The 14,216-nt window shown below is 36.2% G+C and overlaps 2 protein-coding genes across 2 annotated transcripts; both read left to right on the top strand.

Moving 5' to 3' along the window:
• The first annotated feature begins 24 nt into the window (after nucleotides 1–24).
• LOC134656961 (mitochondrial import inner membrane translocase subunit Tim22) lies at nucleotides 25–4,602 on the top strand. Its single transcript, XM_063512524.1, has 3 exons — nucleotides 25–398; nucleotides 715–978; nucleotides 4,414–4,602. The coding sequence occupies exons 1-3, from the start codon at nucleotides 167–169 to the stop codon at nucleotides 4,500–4,502; spliced, it is 585 nt and encodes a 194-aa protein (XP_063368594.1). The 5' UTR covers nucleotides 25–166; the 3' UTR covers nucleotides 4,503–4,602.
• Nucleotides 4,603–4,972: 370 nt separating this feature from the next.
• Nucleotides 4,973–10,647, top strand: LOC134656755 (uncharacterized). The gene is made up of 4 exons (XM_063512274.1): nucleotides 4,973–5,347; nucleotides 5,485–5,577; nucleotides 9,564–9,670; nucleotides 10,553–10,647. Exons 1-4 carry the CDS (start codon nucleotides 5,150–5,152, stop codon nucleotides 10,632–10,634), a joined length of 480 nt encoding a protein of 159 aa, XP_063368344.1. The 5' UTR covers nucleotides 4,973–5,149; the 3' UTR covers nucleotides 10,635–10,647.
• Nucleotides 10,648–14,216: the final 3,569 nt, after the last annotated feature.

The raw sequence follows: 14,216 nt of genomic DNA, 5'->3' as shown, positions 1-14,216 counted from the left end.
ATTATGAAAACGCTTCAAAAACGTCATGTTGCCAGCTGACGCTGAGATAAATTTCGATAAGGTTATGTTGTAATTAGGCTTAGGCCCATCTTTTTACGTAAATATCGTATTTAAACGATTGTTAAATTACATATGCTTTTCCAAAGTGGATTAAAAATAAGAAACAATGACGGACTATACCCAGCCACCGCCTCCCGACCCTAGATTAGTCAGGTTTTACGAAAAAAATGATTACGAATCGCTCGCCAAATACCTTATTGGTAATAATTACCGATATCGCGAAAACATTCTTATACCGCGGTTTCTTGGTCCACCAGAGATTAAAACTAACGAAGAAAAAATGATCGAAGCTGTTGTAGAGAGCTGCCCGTTTAAATCACTCACAAGTTGTATCGTTGGTAAGTCCTGTTTTTATTATTATTAAGCAATAATTCAATACTTTAGTAACATTGAAGCTAGGCAAACTTTACTTCTATGGAATTTTTCTATTTTACTACAGATTTTTTATATTATTATTTTAACACGATCGTGTTTGCCATGAATAAAGATCTTGACAACCTTTTTTTAGTCATCTTTTAGTATTATTTTTCGAGAACGATTTTTTTTTCCTCTATACAGCACAACCAAGAATTGAACCCATGATTTCTGACCAACACAAACATAATGAAAGTAGCCTTTGGTAATTATGAAATATTTTTTTCATATTTTTATTAGGTTATGGTTTGGGGGCTGCCGTTGGTCTCTTCACATCCTCACTCATGCCAAACGTCACAGACACAACAGCACCACAAACTCAAACGGCCAGACAAATATTAACCGAGTTCAAAACTGCGATGTTAAGTAATGCAAAGACTTTTGCGATACTTGGGGCAGTGTTCTCTGGAGTTGAGTGCTGCGTAGAAACAGCGAGAGGGAAGTCGGACTGGAGAAATGGGACTTATGCTGGAGGTGTTACTGGTGGACTTATTGGATTGAGAGGTATGTCTCAGGGTCTGATCATTCAAAAATTGCTTCATCTAGAAGTTGACAGAAGAATCGATATTTAATTAATAATTAAGCACTAACAGAAGTGCATTTTTGATAATTACAAATGTTGGATAATTCTGAACATTACTAATAGTTCCATTATATGAGATCAGAATCCATTTTTGCCTTTACCCAACATTCAGTATTATCCATTCATACACATAAATCATAATTAACTGCTTGAGTCACTTCTAGTTTTTATTCCAAATCACTTTCATCGTAACATTTTTGGAAATAAGATTTGGTAGTAAATTTTGATAGTGTTTTCAGTTATCATAAATACATATAGTCCGTCAACCAAATCTTGTCAGTAGCAATGTAAAGCAAACTAAAGTAGGGCAACACTCAAAGAGCAGTATTGCATTAAGAAAAGCAGCAATGTACATCGAACCAACAGATTTTTTTTTCCGCTGAGCGCGCCCTGCGTACGTCAATTCAAATTGTCACTCGCGGGTCTCGCGGTTTATTGAAAAAAATTGAAACATGGACGGGCAATTTAAAAGCGATGTTAAAACAATGTTAATTAAAATGATGAACAAATTTGAAGATATCAAAAACAACTGCTTATATTCTCTTTGTTCCCTATCTATGTCTTCTAAGTTTACTAAAATAAAATCATATCAAAATGCAGATAATTAGATAGTGCATATATTTGTTATTTACAATCATTGAGCTATTATTACTATATAATATGCCACTTGTTAATGTAAATTAGTGTACTGTTCTGGATGAATATGACATATCTGTGTAATTTTTTTGATTGGTATATATTGTACAATATAGATAGTTGGATAGATTTAGGCATACGTTTTAATTTTATTTATGCCTTTTAACCCTAAAACAAAAAAACTGAACATAATCTTAAAAGTTCGAAAGAGTTCTTCCAATACTTGTCATAACCTCAATTTTTAGTAATGTTTACCATCAACGAGCATGATTGTACATTGTAGGCCCCTTAGCTTTGCTTAATCTTATTTAATGTATTGGTATTTAATGGTGACAGCAGAAATATCTCTTGAAACAGAAACGATTCAGAATGAAAACCAAATGAAAACAAATAAGGTGACGGCTGTCATTCACGATCCACATTCCACAGATAAAACACAGATGACACGCGTTTTGGAATTATTTGAACACAGTGTTGCTAACCCGCGATTTTTCAAATTTGCCGCCTTTTACTACTGACAAGATTTGGTTGACGGACTTTAGGTGGGTTGACCGTGACGTCACGATGTAATGTTTCATATAAATTCCATATTAGCATATCGTTTTGACAGTTCTAAAAAAGCAACTGATTTGACTAGTAGGAAAATGCCCTATTGTCTAAAATCGCAATACATTTATTGCGCCGTTTGTAGAAGCCTTAATTAATGGTTAGACCATAACCATATCCATAGAGCCCTCTGCACGAACGTTTAGTTTTTAATCATTTTCCCGCCAAATCGTGCAAGATGGCGGTGCGTTTAGTTGCTCAGTAGCCGGACAGGTCGGCGAACGTCTGGTCTACCTCCTCGGCGATCGCCTTGTACTTACTGCGCTCTTCTAGCACCTCGTCTGTAAGGGTTAGTGGTTAGTAAGATTAAATATTCATTGATAATGTGTAAAATCTAAAACAACATACACTAGGCGACACGTGTCGTCAGCGAAGTCGGGTGAAGTGGCGCAGCGTTGTCGGACTTTACTCGACATGCCCGCTGATCAGCGCGTGACCCATGTCGCCACAGTGTGTATGACATGTTCGTGAACCATTCTTATAGTACTGGGAAACCATGGGTAAACCTCATGTTTGATATTCAAGGTACCTATAAGTGTAAGTAGGTACATAATTGGATTTCCCTTCGAATATGTGATTTTTGACAGAATTTATGTTGCAGTCAAGACTTTAGATTGGGACAATTGATAATAAGCCGATTGGAATTTTATCAATAGGTATGTAATTCGTGTCATCAATGCGTGCATCTACTAGGTATATATTGGCGTTATTCATAAACGCGTTCCTGGCCTGAATTAGCTATGAATCGTTTGTCTTTATCTGTCATTTTGACTTATATATTTGTAAGAAAGGGATTAAACATATAGTCCGTCAACCAAATCTTGTCAGTAGCAATGTAAAGCAAACTAAAGTAGGGCAACACTCAAAGAGCAGTATTGCGCTAAGAAAAGAAGCAATGTACATCGAACCAAAAGATTTTTTTTTCCGCTGAGCGCGCCCTGCGTACGTCAATTCAAATTGTCACTCGCGGTTTATTGAAAAAATTTGAAACGGACGGACAATTTAAAAGCGATGTTAAAACAATGTTAATCAAAATGATGAACAAATTTGAAGATATCAAAAACAACTCCCTTTCGTAGTGCTTATATTCTCTTTGTTCCCTATCTATGTCTTCTAAGTTTACTAAAATAAAATCATATCAAAATGCAGATAATTAGATAGTGCATATATTTGTTATTTACAATATAATATGCCACTAGTTAATGTAAATTAGTGTACTATTCTCGATGAATATGACATACCTGTGTAATTTTTTGATTGGTATATATTGTACAATAGGATTACATATTAAAAATAAAACAACTGATATTTGGGCGTTTATTTAATTTAAAGTTAAATAAGATAAGGGTCACTTTAGCTTACACTATAATTCAGGTTATAAATTGAAAAAATATAATGAAGTTACCAATGTTACCGGGTCACTTCAACCAAGCATAATACTCTGTAGTATTCTATTGCATCTTTGCAAATAGTCACAACTGATTGCTGAAAATATTAGACATGTGGGCCTATGGACGGTTTCCAGGACACATATTATGGTCTTGTTGGATAGATTTAGGCATACGTTTTAATTTTATTTATGCCTTTTAACCCTAAAACAAAAAACTGAACAATCTTAAAAGTTCGAAAGAGTTCTTCCAGTATGTACTTGTCATAACCTCAATTTTTAGTAATGTTTACCTTCAACGAGCATGATTGTACATTGTAGGTCCCTTAGCTTTGCTTATTCTTATTTAATGTATTGGTATTTAATGGTGACAGCAGAAATATCTCTTGAAACAGAAACGATTCAGAATGAAAACCAAATGAAAACAAATAAGGTGACGGCTGTCGTTCACGATCCACATTCCACAGATAAAACACAGATGACACGCATTTTGGAATTATTCGAACACAGTGTTGCTAACCCGCGATTTTTCAAATTTGCCGCCTTTTACTACTGACAAGATTTGGTTGACGGACTTTATCAGCAAGATAAACAGAAATAAAATCTTTTTTTTAAATATGTATCAAGTTTTGCTAATGGTCACTACCATAGAAATTTTGAATTTTGCACCTTTTATTGTAACAAATTGGTTTGCCAGACTATAAATTATTATTCTTCCTTTTTTCAGGTGGCCTAAGAGCAGGCGTATTGGGTGCAGCCGGTTTCGCGGCATTCTCGACAGTTATCGATTACTACATGCACTCTCGAGGCTCCTGAATAAATCACAAATTATAGTAGTGAATGTTATTTAATTAGTAGAGTTTATGCTACAAAAATAATTGTTAAGACAACCGTCTGAATAAAATATTGAATCCGTCTCCTTGTTTTATGTTACATATAGAGATAGTGTGTCAAAGGACTCTCATTTCAAAGGACTCTCATTTCAAACATATACAGAGAGAATCATACAATCTTTGTCTTACACTAGTACTAGCACTCTAAAGAAAAGGATGAGTATAGTTTTTGTTCCTATTTACTGACAAATTGGTTTGACCAACTATAGTACATATTGTGAGAGAAAGAGAAATTGCCATGCTATCCCTTTTTTACGCCTTGAATCAGTTTTTCATACTTGTTATGTTGGTACTACAGGAAACCTTTGTATAATGTTTTGGTTCTTAGTCTGTGGTCTCATACTATGGATGTGTGTGTGTAATATATATATATTATACTACTCTTTGGTGTAACGGCCGAAAAAAGAAAAGAACGTTACAAAGCCGTCAAAAGTGTACACGATTGATTTTTACCATTTTTTGGGAAAAATGTATTAACTAGTGATATTTTTATATTGCATTAGCAAGTTAGTCATCTAGTTAATAAAACAAAGTGATAATAAGTGTTTTGTGCGCCTTCAAATTTATACAATGAAGGATCCCTTTGTGTCGGACTCTGCGATCGATTCTCCGGCCAGAGAAAGCCTCAGAAACGTCGATGGGTGTTATAATAAGAACTTATTTAAGAACAAATCCTTCGCTAATTCCCGTCGTGCCTTACAGTCCGGCGCTGAGAAGATTTCGAGGACTTTTAGAACTGTTAGAAATACTTTTGGTAATCTGTCACAGGTATGTAAAACAATCAATAACTTACCAATAACTCAGATTTAACCAATTCCATTGCGATATTTAGATCATTTAATTGCACTAGATTTAAAATTAGTACTATTTACTAGACTTTTATGTTCAAATGTGGTGTTCTACAGCATTTCAGGCTAGGGGGAAGGCGCCGGCATCGCCTAGCGGAGACTGGTTCTCCCTGCAGAACCCCATCCACTCCTGTTACGAAGAAAAAACAGGTAACTGGCCGCAATAATACTCTTTAGTTTTGTGTGAGACAAATGCGGTGAGAGTCAGAATGGCGGGTGTATGTAAACAAAAATAAACAAAAAGCATACCATATTTTAGTACCTAATTTGTACTATTTGGTACCTCATATATAAAAATTAGTACCTCACGGAATTTAAAGTTATTACCAAAACACGTTACACCCGCCAACCTGACAGTCAGAATGGCGGGTGTATTTTATTACGCTATGATCCCGCGATTATTGATAAATTCTATAAAAGCCAAATTTTAGTACCTTTTTAGTACTTTAATATTCAATTATAAATTGAGCCATTTTATTTGTGGTTTCCGAGTTTTACTAATTTTACACATTGCATTGCTATTAAAAAAAATCAGGCGCTTTAATTTTTCACCGTATCGATATCGTTTTTAAGAAAAAACGCTACGCTACAACTATTTTTATTACGCCAGGATTTAGTACCTTTCATGTTTAATCTGTTACCCTTTCACGGTTAATCTGTTAGGTTCAATTAACTATGAAAATTACGTCTTACAAATGGCCAGGAGCCATGTCAAGGGATGCTTCCTAAGAAGAAATTCCGCTCTTCATTGTGCATGTAATTGTGCACCTAATACCTATTCTTAAGTACATGGTGATTAATCAAATAAAACTTGCAAATTGTCTGTTTGTCCCTATATTAGTGTGATGAATATACTTCTTTGTGGGATCCCGTTGATGTCCTTGTTTTGCTAAGATATGCTAAGTACCACATACTATATTTTTACTGTGAGTACGATTGAAATACATACCTTTTACAAGCAATATTTTCATTTAACTATTCTTACATGAGGTTTTTCTATCGTCTTGGTTAGTTTCTTAACTTATACATAACTAACAAAATACCACACCCGGTAGTATTTTCATGTTTAATATCCAAAAGGTTCTATACAGGGTGGATTTTCTTTTTGAGTCAGTGAGGGCAGCTACCAGATCCCGTGCTGCTACGAGAAAACGGTCTTAGAAGACCTTCCCTCGATTTCAAATTAATAAAGATTGGCTTTTACAGATTTTGAAAAAAAAATACAGGGTGCGAGAAAAAGGTCATTTTTGCAAACTTTTTTTTGATGCCAATCGATCTCATTCCTATTGAGGATCAAAAGAACCAAAAAAAAATCCGACTAGAAAAGCCACAAATCGAGGAAAACTTTTCCCATACAATTTGTATGAAAATGAAAACTTTTATTTTTCACATGCTATTTTTGTATGAAAATCGATTCCATTCCTATCCAGTATCAATAGCTTCCTAGGGGTCAACTTCCGATAATGTACTAAAAAGCCACAAATTAATAAATACTTTTTCCATACATTTACTATGGAGAAAACGTGAAATTTTATTCACAATTTTCTATCTCGCCCATCAGTCTTACAGCAGTAAGATGTCTTCATACAGTATTATGATCTTTAAATGTAACAGGAACAGGACTGATTGGGCAGATAGAAGAATGTGAATTAAATTTCACGTTTTCTCCATAGTAAATGTATGGAAAAAGTTTTTTTTTATTTGTTGACTTTTTAGTACATTACCGTAAGTTGACCCCAAGGAAACTATTGATACTGGATAGGAAGGAAATCGATTGGCATACAAAAATAGCATGTGAAAAATAAAAGTTTTCATTTTCATACAAAGAGTATGGGAAAAGTTTTCCTCGATTTGTGGCTTTTCTAGCCGGAAGTTTTTTTTTGGTTCCATACAAGCTTTTGATCCTCAATAGGAATGGGATCGATTGGCATCAAAAAACAAGCAACAACGGATGCACTCCGGGAGTGCCGATAGAAGTGAAAACTCACCACACTATGTTACCGACGCCCTGTAACGCGATACATACGTTTAGCGGAGGTATTCTATTTATTTATTATATATTATTATCATTCTCAAATAAGATCACACTTTTTCATTGACATGTTTATTTACATACATGACATGGATATTTGAACATAGGTAAAGAGTCTTGAAAAGGAGTCCGCAACATAAATGTCAAATAACATTGAGTTTTTCTTTATTCATTTAAATGCCACGTGATCGCCTTACGCCCCTTACGGTCACGTGATCGCCTTACGCTGTCTCGAGTTTATCATTTTTTCCCCACCTCAAAAAGTGCCCAGCGCCGCCAAAGAAGTTTTCACTTCAAAAAGTTTGCAAAAATGACCTTTTTCTCGCACCCTGTATATTTTTTTCAAAATCTGTAAAAGCCAATCTTTATTAATTTGAAATCGAGGGAAGGTCTTCTAAGACCGTTTTCTCGTAGCAGCACGGGATCTGGTAGCTGCCCTCACTGACTCAAAAAGAAAATCCACCCTGTATCCACCTTTTGGATATTAAACATGAAAATACTACCGGGCAGGGATCGGAACCGGTTTTTTGCAAAAACTTAGAAATAACCATATTTTTCGAATTATTTTATACTCGAAATGTAGGACTCAGTTGTGTATTTAGGTTACGACTTCGTATTATTAGATTACCCAATTAGAAATGAAGTAATTAGCAAAGAACGAAAAAATACCGTTTCCGTTCCCATACAAAAAATACCGGTATCCGATCCCTGCTACCGGGTGTGGTATTTTGTTAGTTATGTATAAGTTAAGAAACTAACCGAGACGATAGAAAAACCTCATGTAAGAATAGTTAAATGAAAATATTGCTTGTAAAAGGTATGTATTTCAATCGTATTCACAGTAGAATATAGTATGTGGTACTTAGCATATCTTAGCAAAACAAGGACATCAACGGAATACCACAAAGAAGTATATTCATCACACTAATATACGGACAAACAGACATAATTTGCAAGTTTGATTTGATTAATCACCATGTACTTAAGAATAGGTATTAGGTGCACAATTACATGCACAATGAAGAGCGGAATTTCTTCTTAGGAAGCATCCCTTGACATGGCTCCTGGCCATTTGTAAGACGTAATTTTCATAGTTAATTGAACCTAACAGATTAACCGTGAAAGGGTAACAGATTAAACATGAAAGGTACTAAATCCTGGCGTAATAAAAATAGTTGTAGCGTAGCGTTTTTTCTTAAAAACGATATCGATACGGTGAAAAATTAAAGCGCCTGATTTTTTTTAATAGCAATGCAATGTGTAAAATTAGTAAAACTCGGAAACCACAAATAAAATGGCTCAATTTATAATTGAATATTAAAGTATTAAAAAGGTACTAAAATTTGGCTTTTATAGAATTTATCAATAATCGCGGGATCATAGCTTAATAAAATACACCCGCCATTCTGACTGTCAGGTTGGCGGGTGTAACGTTTTTTGGTAATAACTGTAAATTCCGTGAGGTACTAATTTTTTTATATGAGGTACCAAATAGTACAAATTAGGTACTAAAATATGGTATGCTTTTTGTTCATTTTTATTTACATACACCCGCCATTCTGACTCTCACTGCGCCCACAGGTTAAGGTTTAGATGTATTTAAAGCCTTGTAAGGGCACAATATGTCTAGTGAAGTGTTCCATGGGTAAAAGTGCATGTATCCTAAAGCTGTGCCAGTAAAATCTTACATTTAGTATAGCCTTGTGATGCCCCATGTACATTACAATGTACATTCTGTTTCAATGGATTTTCGACTACAACAAACAAAGTAGCATTTCTTTTGTGTTATAATATTTTCTAACAAATGAAATTCAACCCAACTAAACATGTATAATGGTACGGGGATAGATATATTAGATTCTTGCCATATGAAACAGAATGTTCTGTCATGGCACAACATTCTACTTGGATTTCTAGATTTCATGTTTGTATTAAGTTCAGAATTACGTCAACATTACAAATCCAAATATTTATGATTGCTCTAAAGCCCCGTCTCCATATCGCGCGGCAATCCATCGAACATTGGCTCGCGCGGCAGCCGCGGATTGCCGCGCGATATGGAGACGGGCCTTAAGCATAACTTTGGATACTTGTGACATTTCAGGTACTAGGTAGGAGTCCCGCTAAGTTGTACAGTCCATTTGGAATAGAGACACCTCACAGCCGAGATTTCAGAATGTCTCCGTACATGCCTGATACACCAGACCACGGGTATGTAGAGTTTTATAGTTTATTTGATTATATCCAGTATATGTTTATATTTGCTGCCTATGCCTATGAATAGGGTTGACTTTGATTTTGATAGATGATACCATACCAGCAGGTGTACCTGTCTCTAGTTTTGTTCTATATTCTGTTTGGAAAGAGAAGAGTTGTGGAATGTATTAGGCCCCATACATTTCACGACTCTTCTCTTTCCGCACAGACTCTATGAGAGACTGAGATTTTGCTCAATCTAGCTAGCATCTAGGCCATTGTATTGTATTGTATTGTATTACGGGCGATTTTCCGCAACTCGACGTCCTGCGCCTATTTTGCGTGATAGGGGCTAGTCCTGCCAGCCCAGCTCCTCGAGGAATCCTATCAAACCTTTGATGTTGAGTAGGACCTCGGGGAGATCTCTTGGGGATCCGAGATGTTTTGCCCTGTATGGGGCCACTCCGCTGCATTCCAGCACCACGTGAGAGGCTGTTTCTTCCTTCTCCATGCATCCACGGCATAGGGGACTGTCTGTGACACCTGTTATAAAAAGATGTTTGTTAAAAAGTCCATGACCTGTTATGACACTGGTTACCATACTCAGACGAACTTTTCCTAGTTGAAGGAGTGCCCTTGTGAGCTTACCGTTGATGCTAGGCATGGCTTGTTTGGCTTGTCTGCATCCAGTCTGGTTTAGCCAGTGTTCTGTGTGTAGTTTCCCTGTGCGTGCCAGCAGCATTGAGCGTACCTTGCTAAACGGTATCGGGAGAGTCGATCTAGGCCATACAATTAAAAAAAAAAGAATTCGAAAATATTCGTAAAATCTATATTACCCATACAATTACATACCGTCATACACCACACACTAAACACCATAATTTCTCTCATTTCCAGGTTATCACCAAAACGACGCAAAGGCGTGACTCATTCGTGGCACATCCTCGCCAAGAAGAGACCGAGAGCGCTCTTCCACTGATGCCTTTCTACCCACCAGTGGCGTAGCTAGGCGTGGGCGAAGTAGGCCCAAGGCCTCGCGCCCCAAGGGCGAGGCCCCTTCAGAAAAGGGCCTCTCATGCCGGAACCACACTTCGCTATGCATTATTTGCAAACCTCGCAACCGAGCTAGCAAATCTGTAGCAGTTGTACGTCAGGGTTATCACTACTACGTATAAACTAAAGTGCAAAAAATATTTTTTCTTTGTTTTCAAACAAACCAATATTTTCAAGCAATGAAAATTCCATGTTAATATTTGAAAGAAATACGAAAAAAAAACGGAATTTTATAAACAAAATAACAGATAAGTACATTGAAACGACCTGTTAATTTATATTATTTGTAAGTAAATTAAACCGGGTTATATCGGAAGAGGGTCAACATGGTTCTCGATCAATTTTATTAATCTTACATACAATAAAGTTAAAGCAAAATGGTTCATCATAATCGCCAACCCTGACACAAAACTGTCATATGCTACAGTTTTGCTAGCTAAATATTTGTTATGTGAGCGAACAACAAACACGGCGTCCACATTTCGTGCCGGTGTGCCAAACTTGGTGCCGGTGTGCCAAACATATGTGGTGCGTTTTGACTTTGAAAACCGTAAGCGAGTGAATGAGTGAACGAAGTGTGGGCAGTCGAGACGCATATTCGGCTTATTCGTGTCCTTTGAAGTGTGTCAAAAAACCGACAGGTGGACGGATAGGCGTATTTGCTATTCGCGCTTATGCGTTATGCGGGCAAATGTAGCAAATATAGACGAATGAACCCTCCACACTTCGTCGTATGCGGCCGAATAACGCGCATAACAAATAACGCATAGCGAAGTGTTTAAAAAAAAAAAAAAAAAAAAAAAAAAGCGAAGTGTGGTTCCGGCATTAGATGCGACCTCCACCTCGCCACTGATACCCACAATATATCCCACCGCTTATATGTAAGGTTGTATAGCTTTGTATTGTCCGTATTATGCGATTGGTGCTATATTTAGGCAGATTTTTATTTGGTTGTCGTTTTTTTTCGTCATCGATAAAATTTGGTGAATAGATAGTTCCCTGTTCTGTACAACATAAGCGTAATTTCACAGTCCTAGAAAATCTTCCTCCGAGTTACGAAAACATATTTTTTTAACATTTTGGTAACTCAGCGGAAAATTTCGTGTTTTTTTACGTCCAGAATGAGGAGCCTATTAACTTATCAAATTTTATCAAAATCTGCCGAAAAAAGAAATCGATGACAAACTAAAAGTCAGCCATTTAGGTCTGAGGTTTACTGAGTGTATTTGTGGGTGCTTGTGCCCAAAATAACATATTTTTTTAAGTTTCACGATTCCCTATATTGGTTTTATGCAATTGTGCGTGGCTGAGGAACTTAAACCAACGCCTTTACCATCTGTTTCACACATTCCTCCGATAAAAACATCAAAAAATATAATGAGTGTGTGTTCCATAGCGGCCAGGATCTCTGCCAGTAAAGTAATTATGAAAAGTAATGTAATTTTTATTAATTGATTAACTAAAAAATATGTTATTTTGGGAACAAGCATAAAAGCTGGTGCTCAATGAAAGAATGTAGCATAATAAGCATGTTAACGCTCATATTGCCAGCCTTTCAAGTATTATAAAGGAATATTGCACCAGGAAATCAAAATTTAAAGTATTTTGAACATAACATACTTATTGATATGATACAGAGCTATGCCTGAACAATGTCAATGATATGACAGTCTTAACCTCTCAGTTCCCAGTGGCTCCAATATGAGTCGGAATTGTATGGATTTGAGAGGTCCTGGGAAATGAGGGGTTAATTTGACTGTCAATTTATAATACTCTGTGCTCCATTGAGGCTTATTCTAGAGTCGAATCAAGCAAACCCTGCACAGACTTTGCACTACAGAGTGTTCAGTGCCACAATAACCGTCAATTTTTTTTTTATGAAACAACACTTGCGTCAATAACTTTTCTCCAGAAACTTCCTGCCAGCTAAACCGCAGTGTAAAAAGTAACAGCGGACCAACGCCTTTAGTGTTTGCATAAATACCGACACCGCACAAGAACACAGTAGGGTTGTCACAGACTTTTACACAACTGCCTAAAAAACAGCACATTTCAAATAAGACACGCTAGCCCTGTACGTAGTACCGAGCTACTATAACACAGCTCGGGTGCGCGCCTGCCAAACGTGTCACTTATGTACACTCTGTCACTGCAAATTTAGTGCAGAGTTAGCTTAGACAGACTCTAAATGTGTTAGATCTGAAATTGAGATCACTGTCGTTTTCTTAAGACAATTTACATAATCATAATCCAGTATTAGATAAGCCAAAATTATGCTTCAAGACTAGAATAAGTTTTTATACATAATGTACGAGCTAAATACGCTTCGCTATGACAATATTATAGGCTGCTATATTTAATACTTAGGTAGTTATCTTGGCTGGAATCTCGGGTTATTCCCACTAGTTACCACCAAGTTGTTACCAGTGGTAACTACTGGGATTTTATTTACCGCTGGTAACTACTGGGAATTTTTTTTTTCCCAGTTGTTACCACAAACTCGGTTTGTCCACCAAGTAGTTACCAGTGGTAAAAGGTGGGGAAAAAATCCCAGTAGTTACCACTGGTAACAACTTGGTGGTAACTAGTGGGAATAACCTGGAATCTCGAGTGTACCTTATTGGTAGCTCTATTATTTAGTAATTATTTGTAACATAAGGCAATAAACACCTTTGTTGGTTGTCAGTAGGTTGATTTCTGATTGCTATGTTCGACTTATTCACCTTTGACGACATTAGCGGGACACAAAAAGGGGGTCCCTTTGTTTCTTATAAAATTTTAAGTCAGTGTATTGTTTGTCATATTATCATTAGTCATAAAACAGACACCGTTTCAGGATTTTCGTAAGGTTATCCTATAGATATAACATATAACAAACCTAATCTAACCTGACCTGGTTAGATTAGGTTTGTTTTATGGCAATCCTGAAAAGTGGTGCGTTTTTGAACCAAATAAATTATATGACTAACAAAAATGCGGGCAAACAATACATTATGTTTATGACTTAAAACTTTTTGGGAAATAATAGAGACCCCACAAAAATCTTTACTTTTGGTTATGGTTCTTTCAGTAATAGGTATACAAAATTCGGGATGTGTTTTAGTCATTTCTTAATCTATCCATTTATAGTCGGCACTACTAACAGTGCTAACACTCAATATTTGACTATATTATTATTATTGCGAAAGGATCAATTCGTAACGGTTAAATATTGTATGCAATATGCATGGTTCTTACGTTGCGTCGACTATAAAACTTCAATTGTCCATTTTTCCCAAAGATTTCTCGAACAATATGTTTAATACCTAGTTTGTGTTGTCATTTATTTATATAGTCTGTGCGGAAAGAGAAGAGTCGTGGAATGTATTGGGTCCCATACATTTCACGACTCTTCTATTTCCGCACAGACAATAATAACTCCTACAAAAAGCAGTTATCATGAACACTTGTAGATTAGTACGTAAATTCCTATCTTTAGATCAGTAGGATCCAAAAAATTCCATTCTCG

This window comes from Cydia amplana, chromosome 19, assembly GCF_948474715.1.
Source record: "Cydia amplana chromosome 19, ilCydAmpl1.1, whole genome shotgun sequence".
NCBI classification, from domain to species: domain Eukaryota; kingdom Metazoa; phylum Arthropoda; class Insecta; order Lepidoptera; family Tortricidae; genus Cydia; species Cydia amplana.
This window is presented reverse-complemented; position numbering and strand designations above follow the sequence as displayed.